At 40.8% G+C, this 13040-nt stretch overlaps 3 protein-coding genes across 3 annotated transcripts; all 3 read right to left on the bottom strand.

Annotated features, from left to right (window-relative positions):
• Positions 1 to 1691: 1691 nt before the first annotated feature.
• On the bottom strand, positions 1692 to 4805 carry LOC119731849 (ryncolin-1-like). The gene is made up of 2 exons (XM_038205132.1): positions 4418 to 4805; positions 1692 to 1729 (listed from the first exon to the last, which is right to left on the bottom strand). Exons 1-2 carry the CDS (start codon positions 4803 to 4805, stop codon positions 1692 to 1694), a joined length of 426 nt encoding a protein of 141 aa, XP_038061060.1.
• A 717-nt stretch (positions 4806 to 5522) lies between these two features.
• LOC119731848 (microfibril-associated glycoprotein 4-like) lies at positions 5523 to 6560 on the bottom strand. Its single transcript, XM_038205131.1, has one exon. The coding sequence runs from the start codon at positions 6558 to 6560 to the stop codon at positions 5523 to 5525; it is 1038 nt and encodes a 345-aa protein (XP_038061059.1).
• Positions 6561 to 10975: 4415 nt separating this feature from the next.
• Positions 10976 to 12010, bottom strand: LOC119731847 (ficolin-2-like). Its single transcript, XM_038205130.1, has one exon. It carries the CDS (start codon positions 12008 to 12010, stop codon positions 10976 to 10978), a length of 1035 nt encoding a protein of 344 aa, XP_038061058.1.
• Positions 12011 to 13040: the final 1030 nt, after the last annotated feature.

Genomic DNA, 13040 nt, shown 5'->3' with positions numbered 1-13040 from the left:
ATTGGAGATGCTTTGAATCACAAACGTGACAAAACTACTGTCATTAGAGGATACTAAAGTGGCTTGTCAATAAGAGCTGACCAAAATCGTTTTGAGACCGTACACAAAATACTTACTTACTGCTGCACTTGACCATCAGTGGGTCGTAGTGACCTCTAACCTCCCCGGTCAAGGGCAAGGGACCAGCACTCGATTGGTGACAGCTGCACAGCATCTGAAACCTGCTTAAGCCAGGTATAAAGCGGGGGACGACTATGAGGCCTCGTCCAGGTGGCAGGCCGTTGCCCAAGGTGGAACTGGACGGCAGCATCAAGGGCAAGACGAGCAGGGGCAGAAGCTTGGAGGCGCTGAACATGACCACAAAGGGTGTCACCTCCCTGACGTCTCAGACAAAATGCTACCAAGCCCCCTATGCTGCTAGATGATTGCATTAGAAATGAAACCCCCCTGAGTGTAGAGCTTTGATAAGATCTGAAATCGTGCCCGGGATTCCCTTTGAGGAGAGGATATCCCAAAACTGGTACCGGTTTACAGAGTCGAAGGCTACCTTGATGTCCACGTAAGCGACTGAAAGGGGGTGATTGTAAGTTCAGCAAGTACACGCAAGGCATGCAAGAATTGCATCTGAAGTAAAACGACTGGAGTAAAACCTGACTGTTGTGGTCTCTGAAGGGAAATAAACAGGGGTTGAATTCACACCTTGCCAGGAATTGAAAGCAGCGTGCAGTGCTGGAGTACTCATACTCGTGCTGATACTCGAGTACAACTCGAGTACACACAAGTACTCGGCCCGTACTCGACTATCAGTACTCGAAAAAAAATTGGACTTGGCCCGTACTCGATTTTTCGGACTCGAATTTCGCACGGACTCGACGGTTTGGTACTCGGTACTCGACCCCAGTACTCGGGAGCACACATCGAGTACATGTCTTTTTAATCGATTCCGTTGCTCAACCTGGCACACAATTTTCTTGTGTACTTAATCGAGTTTGTTGTCTGGAAAGGGTGTCCAAAATAGCCAATCCTTCAGGTGTCTACCCAGCTATGCATGATTTCTCTTCTTTTTTGTTTTACGAAATGGTGAAAACTGCCAGTGCATTCACCGACTTGATGAATTTTGATTTATTTTTTAATTTTTACATTTTTTACACTAATAAAAATTGTTTAGTGTAAACCAGTTGGTAAAGAAGAGTGGAATGCATGTTGTGTTGTGTTTTATTGTATTTAATCATTTTATTTATTTTTTTAACTTATTTTTTTGGTATTGTACTCGAACTCGGACTCAATCAATATTTGACCCTTCCCTTTATAGAGAGGAAGAATTATACCATCTTTCAAGTCTGCTGGAACCAAACCTGAGGATCAGATGTTACAAAAAATCTGATGAAGAGCCCTACTTGGGCTTGGCATATTTGCAATACTGAAGATGCTATCCTCTCCTGTAGAACGACCTGACTTGAACTTGCGAATAGCAGATAACACTTCACCCAGAGATGGGGATCACAGTCGAGATCAGAGACCACAGATTCAGGAGGTGGGACTACGTGTGGTCTGGGCGTTGCTGGTGGAAAGTTCAGAGAGTCGTTGAAGTGGTCTTTCCAGCGGCACAGTGTTTCATCCACCATTTCTCAAGCTAGCTTCGGCATCAAGAGACAATAGAGTCGTACCAAGCAACAAGGTCTTGTATATCGCTAATTTGGCCGTACAGCAGCCTCAGCGGCATTGAGAACTGTATCACGGAAATAGACTCATAAGTCTTCAACATAGTCTTTTCACTGCTGCTTATTTTGCAAGAGCCAAGAGAGTGAAACAGTTTAATTAATCGTTCTATTCCTGTGTGTAAATTCTACGTCAGTTCAAATATTGCAGATCATTATCTCTGCTGGTCCCAGAGGGAAACCTAAACTTACAGTCCTCTTCGTACCTACACTGTAAAGAAAGTGCACGAGAAAAACAAAACCAAAAAAGGGAAAAGTGAGGGTAACTGAGTTGCAGTCACCTTTGCTGAGCTGCGTTTCTAAATTAATTTGGAGTTTATCACGATTGGACCGTCCGATAACTAGCATTTGCTTTTACTACCTATTTTTAAGCATTTACATACCTGTATTTGTATGAATAAAACTTAAGAAAATTCTTTTTAAAGTATTTGCAAAAAGCTAAAAATATTTTCTTTTCACTTTTGTACCTTTTGCTAGACTATTACTTCATTTTCTATGAATAAACTGGAGTAAATGCTTCAGATTTCACATATTTACTTGTCAATTTTCAAGGCTGGGTTGGAGCTACCCTGAGAAAACAAAGCAAATACCTCTGCGCAAAAATTGCTACGATTATTTATATTTATCTCACCAACATGAACAAAAAAAGTTAATAAACTACATATTATAATATACACTTTATTTTGAATAAGATTTATACGACATTTAAATATTTGTTTTATTGTTAATTCCATTACTAGAAAAAACGATAATTTTGCATTTTGTTCACAATATGCGAAGTGTCAGCGTAAAATTCAGTGCGGCACAGAATGATTAAGGAGAAATTGTATCCGACGGCACCCTAGAGACTGAACAAAATGAAAGCATTGTTTAGTTTATTAGGTCACCAGTCTTTACAAACTATTATTTATTTAATATTTCATTAAATAAAAACCTTTGTGTATTGAATTTTGGTATGAATTTTACCCGCTTTAACACGCGTCTGTGATTTTTATGCATTTGTGACGTCTACAGGACACTGTGGACCTTCACAATTTTCATGAATGATGAAAGTATACTTTCTGTTTTCTGCAACTGGCGAAAAGTGTCATCATTTTTGCTGGATTTGAGGATCAAAAATGTACTACTACGTGTACTGCATGCATCATCTTGATGGATTTTTTTTTTTGGGGGGGGGGGACAATTTTGATTACGGTGGCATGCCCTTCTCTTTCGATTGTCTCCCCTAGACTAGTCCCAAACCCCATAACTGTGGATACATTCAAAGTCCGCAAAGGCTGTAAGTAGTGGCGTACTGTGCCGGCGAGTGGGGGATGAGGGATGACCAAAATCCTAAAATTGCCCGCCCGTGGAAATTCGGAAAAAAAGCGGGCGGGGGAGGGGCTGGACACCACATTTTACAATTTTACGCTCTTCAGGATAAAGATGTATATCAACATGTTTACTCGCGCTTACATCTTTAAAGCTTTGGTACTTTGTTTCTCCACTTTCCAGTGCTATTGAAAGTTGTTGAGACGTTCTGAAATACCTCAAAATCCGCATGTTTTTTTTCTCATCACATCCCCCCCCCCCCCCCCCCGGACTAACGCCCCTGGCTGTAAGAGACCCCCTCGCCATCCAATATCATTTTGGTTGGAACAATTCGGACAGCCTAGCCAGATTGACTGCATGTGGAATGAGGCTGTAGGACGTGGACACAGGAGATCGGCGCGACGGACCTATGCTGTCTATGCGGTTGAGTGAGTGAATGGATGGCCCCAGCACCAGTCTATGGCTCCCCACCTCTCCTTTCTGGCCGTTTAAGAAATACTTGTGTACGAAGCCCTTTGCTGCTAAACACAGTACTAGAATCACATTCTCGCAAAAAGGAAACTTTGAATAAATCGGGAAAACTGAATCCTAGATTGGTTCTAATCACTCGGTTTATTCAACGTCATAGGTCATTGGAACCTGTTTTGTGCGCAATATACAAGCAAAATAGCAAATAAAAACTGACTTGAGTCTAGTCTAAGATTATCGTCCCGCTACTAATTCAAACAACGAAATTGAGAAGACTAATAACTTAGCGTGGATCGAGTTTGTTTGCAAAGAAAGTGTTATACTAACACGTCAAATTGTAACATTATTAAAAAAATTTTTTAGAGTTTCATACACAAACGAAGTCTCCCTTAGCAAATGGGGGTAAATTCAACAACTGAGGATGGAGACGGTTGTACGTGGTTTGCTTTATAGGCAACGTTGACTATATATAAAACATACAGCCTCTAGCCACATTTGAGATCCCCCTAGAAAGGTTAAATGGTAAATGAAGCGGCTTCAAACACCGGGATCCTAACTAGTCGCTATGTACGCCAGTTGGGAAATCATTGCCTCCTTCTTCCCAACACAGCGAAGAATAAAAATATCCAGATTAGGTTGGAACATCAAACTAAGATCTTGTGTAAGTCATTTTTACGGTCCCGCTGTACGCATTTTCATGCCACGTGCTTTAAGAGAATATGATTTCCATGACGACCATTCCACGCCCTTTTGACTACCTGCATTCTCATTCGGGTGATACCGACCGTTCAAATGAGAGAACCAACACTTATAAAACCACCAGGCTCCTGGCGAGGATTGTGCACAATTTGACACCGATGCATCATTGTCACGATCGTTTGTTAAGAAAAGACTTCCTCTATGATATTCAAAAGAGTCACCGGCAGTGCTGCTGGCATCGTATTGGCCAATATTCAGATTGTACTCATCAGGGGATATTTGGAAATCTGAGTACTTTGCCCATGCCGTGTTGTTCTCCCAGTCCTCTAAATCAACTCGTAGCTCCCATGTTCCACGTGAATCATCAGACGTCAAAGTCACCAAGTTGTCATTGCCCAACCAGAACTCACCGGACAGTTCACCAAAGCCAGACTGGTATTCGGTCCAGTTACAGTAGAAGTCTACGCTGCCATCTTGTCGCCTTTGAAACACGATCCATCCTCCGCCGTCAGTTTCCATGTCACAGTAGACACTGAGCCTACCAGCACAGACTCCACCTGGGTAGATTGTGTAGATACCGCTTGAACGATAACCGGCATCTAAGAGCATCTTGCAACTTTGTCTTTCCTACGCCCCGGTGTTGTTGAACTATCCACCGTAAGAGTTTGACACTTGCTTTCTTATTGTCACATTAGAAGGCAGCGGAATTAGTAAAGAACATGATTATGCAAATAAACTTAAAACAAAACAAAAAACCTGAGAGGTTTGGATTACTCATGTTTGTGACAATAGAAATAAGATCACGAATTTTGTAAAAAATGAAAAGTGAACGTAATGTAAGGTTGTAACGTATGTTGACACATTTTGAGAAACCATGTTCAAAGATCATAGTACTCATGGCAGTTTTCAGTAAAGGCCCAATAAGTGGATAATCGCCATTTATATATTACATAAATTTGTTATTGGCTTCCATTAACCTATAGAAAAAGGCAAATAGATTGAAGTCTGGTAATGATGCTACCGACTGACGAATGCTAAAAAGATTTTTCAAATTTTCAACAAAGGTGTCTCACTGCATGCACGCTACATATTCTATTTGGTTTTTCATCAACGATGTTCACATTACGCTTAGCTTCATATTACATTTTTAAAATATTTTTTTTCATAATTTGCTTCGCAATTTTTGACCGTCTACTCTACAGGATATAATACAATTAAAGTTTAACCATTTTAAACTGACATCAATGAAAAACTAGCGGGATCAATGTCCGTAATTATGTACAAACCTCCGTTTCACTTTGTCTGTGATGTTTAAGACTCAGATATTCATAGGGCTATTTCACGCATTTTCATGCTGGACGCTTTCAGAGAATAATATAGTCCCCTGAAATCATCCCAAATTATGCCTGTTAGTCTTACTGCAGGCTCGTCTGGCAGAGAATATCGACCATTTAAATTAGAATATAAACAAGCATTATACCACCAGCCACCTCCCTGGACGTATTCTGCACAGCTTGACTCCCATGCATCATTGTCACGATCCTTGGTTGAGAAAAGATTCCTTCTTTGATACGAAAGAGCGTCACCTGCAGTGCCGTTGGTATACCGATCATAACTCAAAATGTACTCACCGGGGGATATTTGGAAATCTGAGTATTTTGCCCATGCCGTGTTGTTCTCCCAGTCCTCTAAATCAACTCGTAGCTCCCATGTTCCTTGTGAATCATTAGACGTCAGAGTCACCAAGTTGTCATTGCCCAACCAGAACTCACCGGACAGATCGCCAAAGCCAGACTGGTACTCGGTCCAGTTACGATAGAAGTCCACACTGCCATCTTGCCGCCTCTGAAACACGACCCATCCTCCACCGTCGGTTTCCATGTCACAGTAGATACGAAGACTGTCATTACCGAATCCCTCTGGGTAGATTGTGTAGATACCGCTTGACCAATAACCGGCATCTAAGAGCATCTTGCAACTTCTGTAGCGATTGAAGGAGCTATCAGTCAGTGAGTAGAGAGGTGTGTCCTCATCTGCATCAAAGTACACACTCCCTTGAGTTGCATTGAAGTCTTCAGGATGCTCTCGTCTTGTGGCAAGGTTCAACTCGCACATTTTACTGCAGTCGTTAAAGTTAAACGACTTGCAACGTTCATCCATGCTGCATTCCCGTCCGCAGATGACACGAGATCGCACAGTTTTGGTTGCAAATGCAACCTTTCTTAGCGCTTGATTTTCAGCTGCATGAAACGTACGTTCCTTCGTATAAGATGAAGTTTCAACTCCAGAGACAGACAAAATAGCTCCCTGAAATATTAGGGATGTAATGTAAAATAAATCCAAAACAAAGATCTGTATCGCCATCCTCTCCTCTTGAAACGAAGAATGTAACGTCGAAATTAGTTTGTTCTAGAAATATATAATTTAGATCAAGAAGAAATAAAAACCTGCGATTTGTCGGGTCGGATTTAGAAAATCAAGTCATTTCACACCATAGATGGACAAAGCCTTGAAAAACGTGTGTTTGTCTTGCACCAGAGCTGACAATGAAATGAAACACCCCTACATGTAGATGGCTCTGAATTATATAGAGGCCCGGCAGGGATCTCTATATCATTCAGAGCCATCTACGCCCTCATGCCACGTCTGTGGCTCGTGATTGGTCAATTTTCTTGATAGTGATTTTGATTGGCTAAATAGTGTGTATTCTGATAGCTCTATAAGGAATCAGAAAGCGTTTGCACTAAATACTGGTCACCATATCGATGTCGGTCCTGTGATAATATAGCTTCAGCCTTTAATATCAATTTCACGCTCTTTGATTCCATTCTCAAAACGTAAAAAGAGAGCTTTTGGATTTCAACGACCTGTCAGTTAACGAAGACTTGTAGCGTTCAATTTAAGCAGCACTCTTAATTAAAAAGACGAACCGATGATAAAAGTTGACCTTTTGCAAACGATATTTTGTTCTGGTTATTTTAACAAAGATATGCCAGGCTGTGGCTTGTTGATGTTTTGGATATTTGTTTTGTTGAAACAAAGTGAAAAATCAATATTTTACAAAGATTACCGTCATTTCAAATAAGTCAGGCCTCATTTATTTCTTTGTTGTGCAGAAAATGCATAGAGGCTAGCATGCTTCAGTCAGTGCTGCCATGTCAGCAAGTCTTCTATGAACTACATATTTTCAACATTTCACTGTATTTGGCGTAAGCCTCTAAATGGCGCTCCACTTCAGTGAATATATTATAGGTGTGTATTCTGATCGCTCTGTATGATTGCATGAAACGTTATGAGGTACTTGAGTCTCCATAGGTTTTACGTGCTGGTCACCATATTGAGGTCAGTTCTGTAATAATAAAGATATAGCCTTCGATATCAATTTCACGCTCTTTGATTCTATTCTCAAAATTTAATAAAGTAACCACTGTGGGTTTCAACGACCTGTCAGTTAACGAAGAAGTGCTGTATTCCATTTAAGCGACACTCTTCATCAAAAAGACGGATCGATGACAACAAATTGGCTCCCTACAAAATATATTTTGTTCCGGCGATTTTGATGAAAATAGGTCGGGCTCAGGCATTTTGGTTTTTGGATGGTAACGAAGTCAACCAGAATTATCCCCTAAATGAAATGGTATACGGCTTGACATGCTGACTGACACTGTATACACTTGTTGCCAACACGCTTTAACCGCTGTATAATAACGAATGCTAAATTGGACAGTGGAAGTCCGATCGCTAATTATTACCAAACAAATTTAAATTAAGATGCATCCAGATCCCCTCTCTGATAAACATGTGCTAATTTCTGTAATAATTGTTAGTTGAAACGAAGTGATAAACATGTTTTTTTCGAACGATCAATGTATTTTCAAAAAAGGCATATGCATGTTATACCTTTCTTTTGCAGACAACATATTGAGGCCAACATATTTTAGCAAGTGATGCCATATTGTCAACAAGTCTTCTTTCAACTGCTATAAATATTTCACTCTCAGGCTGTGTCCGAAACGGGCTTCCACAGCTACAGCTACGTCTATTGTCTGTGCGTCCCCGCGTATTTCCAATGGGCGAGGACCTAGGCCTATCTCTAGACAGTTGTTTCGGAGGCAGCCTAATATTTGCAGTAATTCTCTATACGGCGCGCCATATTAGAGCGCAACCAAGAGTCACGATAAGCCCAGTCGCTCCCGACTTGTATTTCTATCTAACCTCGTCGCCTGGCGTTGACCAGTTCGTTTCCACTAGTTGTATGCTCATTCACCGCGGTACTTCACCATATTAATATTGAAAGATATTGCACATCACAATTAGGTACGGAATAGTTTGCTTAAAATCAGTGTTTGGTTTTTTTAATAAGGGTGGCCAAGGCGCACAAGGAATATATTTGTCGTGGCGTAGCATAACATTATTACTTACATTGTAAAAACAAAAATGCATGTGGATAGAAAAACAACAACCGAAAGTGAGGGTAACTGAGTAACCGTCACCTTTAAATGAGTAAGCCGAATATATACAGTAATATTATGTTATCTTATGAAAATAAAGTCACGTAAAACTAAAGATATTTTGTTTTTCAGAATTACACCATTGACAAACTCACTGACTGACTCGCATAAGCCTCGCCTTCACTGAATAGTTCTTAGTAAGCTGTGCACAGTGTTTGCTGTCCTCTTTGGATTGTATTTCCACCCTACCCTCGCCCATAGACATATAATTAAACCCTCGCCATGCAATTCGTGCGTTTCACAATGCAGTGCGCCATCAAGAGTTTGCCACGGAGAGTTCATTTTTCCTAGTGCATTGTGGGAAACGGTCGACAAATTCGCACCGTGGGACATTATAGTTTTTTTTCCCGGTCTTTCGTAAGCGTATGATACGAGAATCTGTTTGCCCTTTTCTTTTCTTTTTATCAATATGGTGATTTTTGTAAGGCGGCAGAACGCTTTGCCCAAATTTAAAACCAATTAGCTCAAGTTGCCTACTGACACTCGTTCAAATGGGCCGTGTTTTGTCGGCTGTAAACTTTAAAAAAATCACTTTCCACAGCAAACTCTTGGTGGCGCTCTGTCTTTCGTTGAGAGGATTAAACATAAGGTCCTCAATTCATCCAATTATTGCTTAGGGCTGAGAGCCTTGGTTTTAGTGCTATTTCGGTATTCGTATATTATTAAGATGGACAAAGGTGGTTCAAATGGGAGGAGGAGCTAATATTATATTTTTGGGGGTTTAGTATAACTCTGCATAACTACTTCGCTTTTCTTGGAGCTTATTTTTTTTCTTTTGAAAGTTCCTGTATCTCCGATTCCAGGAGTAAAGTGGTAAACTATTTGAGCTTGTAGTGACGACTTGTAGACATTGGTGGAGAACTTTTTCCAAAGGCGTTTGTTTTTCAATGGAGCGTCATAACCCCCCAGATTACAGACACAACCAGGATGGGGGGAGGGGGTGGCAAGTGGCCGCTTTTTAAATTTTGAAAGCTTTTCAATTTGTTCAATGCCACTTCATGTTGACAAAGTTGTAGGTTTTCGGCAGATATAATCACGAAGCATATCCCATAATCTATGCAGCTGCTTAAACATAGTACTTCTAGTCAGAATCCAATTCTTGCAAACAGAAAACTCAGCTTTGAATAAATCGGAAAAACCCAATCATGTATTGGTTCTTGTCACTCGGTTTATTCAACGTCATAGGTCATTGGAACCTTTGTGTTTTGTGCCGCAATATACAAGCAAAATAGTAAACAACAAACTGAGTGATAAGAATCAATAACGGTTTTGTTCTTATCACTCAATTTATTCAATGACATAGGTAATTAGGAATATAAATATTATGCAATGCACAGGCAAAAGAACAAAGCAAACAGGTTAACATCCATCCAAACGGATATAGATTTCTACTTCTTGTATCTTTATATTCTTGATAAGCAGTTGTCATTCAAAGAAGGCCTAAATCAAATTTGAGTAATGTTTCTCTTGTCAAATTTGATATCAAAAAGCAGACAGTGCGCCATCTGCACACATAACATCAGCAACATCTGTTTCTAACAGAGTGGTTCCTTTAATTATTTTCTATTTTAGATTATATTAAAGAATTGCTTTATCCGTTCTCCTCTTTTCCATTCGATTTATGGAAATGTAGCAGGGTGTTAAGGGAGTGTTTATGATGATTTTTTTTAAAGTAATACCAAGCAAAAACTGCACAGCAGTATAGCGAAGTGATAAATAGTGGTGGGGTTTCCGGAATTAAAGACAGGCGAAGGATGGGGACTGTTTGACAACAAATGATGTGTTGGGGGCGCTGCTAAACACAAGTGGCGTAGCACCCGGGTGGTAGGGGGTGTACCACACCCCCAGTAATTTAGGGCCGTGTGTTTTTAGGGGTGCTTTTTAACACCCGTCGGCAACATTGTGCCATCATGAAGAGCGCCACCTATTGGCTGTTAGTGTTCAAGATGTGTATGCCTGAATTATGTATATGTGTATGCCTGATTTATGTATTACGCAAAGTGTCGTATACACATTTCAGGTTTAACTTAAAATATATATATATATATATATATATATATATATATATATTTGTTGTTGTTTTTTGTATTTTGGATTTTATCTATTATTGAGGAAGGCCGGGCAGGGATTTCACATTCTCACTCCGATCGGCTCCACGATTTCTTTACTTGTCCATGACCCTTCCAGGTGAGCTTTCAGTGTTCGCATAAACATTTAATGTTAAGGTTTACAGTCAGCAACTTAATGACATATTCACACACAAAATATTCATGGTTCCATCGCACGCATTTTCATTTGACAGGCTTTCAGAGAATAGAAATCGCCTTTCCACGAGCGCCAATACAAGCCCTTATCGAGAGCTGCCTGCTTATCTGGGTAATATCGACCATTCAAGTTGGAGCGCAAACAGTTCTTAAACCACCAGGCTCCGTGGAAGAATTGTGCACAATGTCTCTCCCCTTCATCATTGTCACGATCCTTGGTTGAGAAGGGACTTCCTCTGTGTCTCCAGAGAGAGTTACCGACAGTGCTACTTCCATCGTATTGACCGAAATTCAGATTGTACTCACCCTGGGATATTTGGAAATCTGAGTATTTTGCCCATGCCGTGTTGCCCTCCCAATCTTCTAAATCAACTCGTAGCTCCCATGTTCTACGTGAATCATCCGACGTCAGAGTCACCAAGTTGTCATTGCCCAACCAGAACTCACCGGGCAGATCGCCAAAGCCAGACTGGTACTCGGTCCAGTTACGGTAGAAGTCCACGCTGCCATCTTGTCGCCTCTGAAACACGATCCATCCTCCGCCGTCAGTTCCCATGTCACAGTAGACACGAAGACTGCCATCACCGAGTCCCTCTGGGTAGATTGTGTAGATACCGCTTGAACGATGACCGGCATCTAAGAGCATCTTGCAACTTCTGTGACGATTCAAGGAGCCATCAGTCAGAGAGTAGAGAGGTGTGTTCTCATCTGCATCAAAGTACACACTCCCTTGAGTTGCATTGAAGTCTTCAGGATGCTCTCGTCTTGTGGCAAGGTTTAACTCGCACATTTGATTGCATTCGTTAAAATTCAACGACTTGCAACGTTCATCCATGCTGCATTCCCGTCCGCAGATGACACGAGAGCGCACAGTTTTGGTTGCATATGTAAACCCTTGTAGTTTAAGATTGTCAGCTGCATAAAATGTATGTTCCCGTGTGTAAGATGAAATTTCCAATCCAGAGACAATCAAGATAGTACCTTGGAATACCAAGGACACTATGAAAAATAACTCGAAAACAAAGTTGTGTTTCGCCATTTTGCACCTGAGACTTCTGAACACCACCACGTAGTTAACGTGAATGGTATCGTTGATCGTTTGTGATGGAATTTGGTATTGCATAGAAAGACATGGGTAGAGGCAGACGATGTGTAAGTCACTGATTGGTCTACGAGGGTAATACGTCATTCCCTGTTATTGGTCAGTTTTCCCGCCAGTAACAAACCGTAGCATTTGATTTGTTAACTGTTGTGTTGCAGGAGTGATAAGAGTAGTCTTCTTGCTTTGTAAGATAAGGTAACACGTTATGTAGCATTGAATTCTTATTTGGTTTAGTTGCTCGTCAATTTCACGCTCTTTGATTCTGCTCGCAAAATTTAATAAAGAGCCCTTAAAGAGGTTGTGGAATGCTCGAAGACATTTCCGTCATTTTTCGGGTAAATGTAGCCGCCTAAGGTGTGATGAAATAAAAACGACTATTGTGTCTGTCATGAAATGAGTACAAAAGGTACTTTTGAGAGCTGTTTTTCAGGTCCTGTTTCGACCCGAACGTGCACTTTGTGTAAAAGTCGTCGTCGGGGGCAGCAAACAAAACATAGTAAATCGTGACGTAATAAACAGGACTCCCTATGCAGCGTAGTATAAACGAGTCCTGTTTATTACGTCACGATTTAGTATGTTTTGTTTGCTGCCCCCAGCGACGACTTTTACACAAATTGCACGTTCGGGTCGAAACAGGACCTGAAAAACAGCTCTCAAAAGTACCTTTTGTACTCATTTCATGACAGACACAATTATTCGTTTTTATTTCATCACACCTTAGGCGGCTACATTTACCCGCAAAATTACGGAAATGTCTTCGAGCATTCCACAACCTCTTTAAGGATTCCATTCACCGTCACTTAATAATGAAGACACATTGAATGAAGGCAGCATTCTTAATTACGAAGTAGTACCGACGATAACCAGTTGAATTCCTACAATAGATATTTTGGTCCGGCGATTTTAATGAAAATAAGTCAGGCTGGGTAGTTTGCAGTGGTTACTATGACTACATCTTGGCTGTAGG

This window comes from Patiria miniata, unplaced genomic scaffold, assembly GCF_015706575.1.
Source record: "Patiria miniata isolate m_02_andy unplaced genomic scaffold, ASM1570657v1 HiC_scaffold_24, whole genome shotgun sequence".
Lineage (NCBI taxonomy): Eukaryota > Metazoa > Echinodermata > Asteroidea > Valvatida > Asterinidae > Patiria > Patiria miniata.
The sequence above is the reverse complement of the archived record's forward strand: the minus strand, read 5'-3'. Positions and strand labels throughout refer to the sequence as shown.

What these genes read in the sequence shown, in the direction of transcription:
- LOC119731848 (XM_038205131.1), bottom strand. Translation starts at nt 6,560, where the DNA reads ATGGCGATACAGATCTTTGTTTTGGATTTATTTTACATTACATCCCTA.
- LOC119731847 (XM_038205130.1), bottom strand. Translation starts at nt 12,010, where the DNA reads ATGGCGAAACACAACTTTGTTTTCGAGTTATTTTTCATAGTGTCCTTG.
- LOC119731849 (XM_038205132.1), bottom strand. Translation starts at nt 4,805, where the DNA reads ATGCTCTTAGATGCCGGTTATCGTTCAAGCGGTATCTACACAATCTAC. An exon ending in CGATGCCAGCAGCACTGCCG is followed by an intron (nt 1,730 to 4,417) that starts GTGACTCTTTTG and finishes TCCGTGATACAG; the next exon opens with TTCTCAATGCCGCTGAGGCT.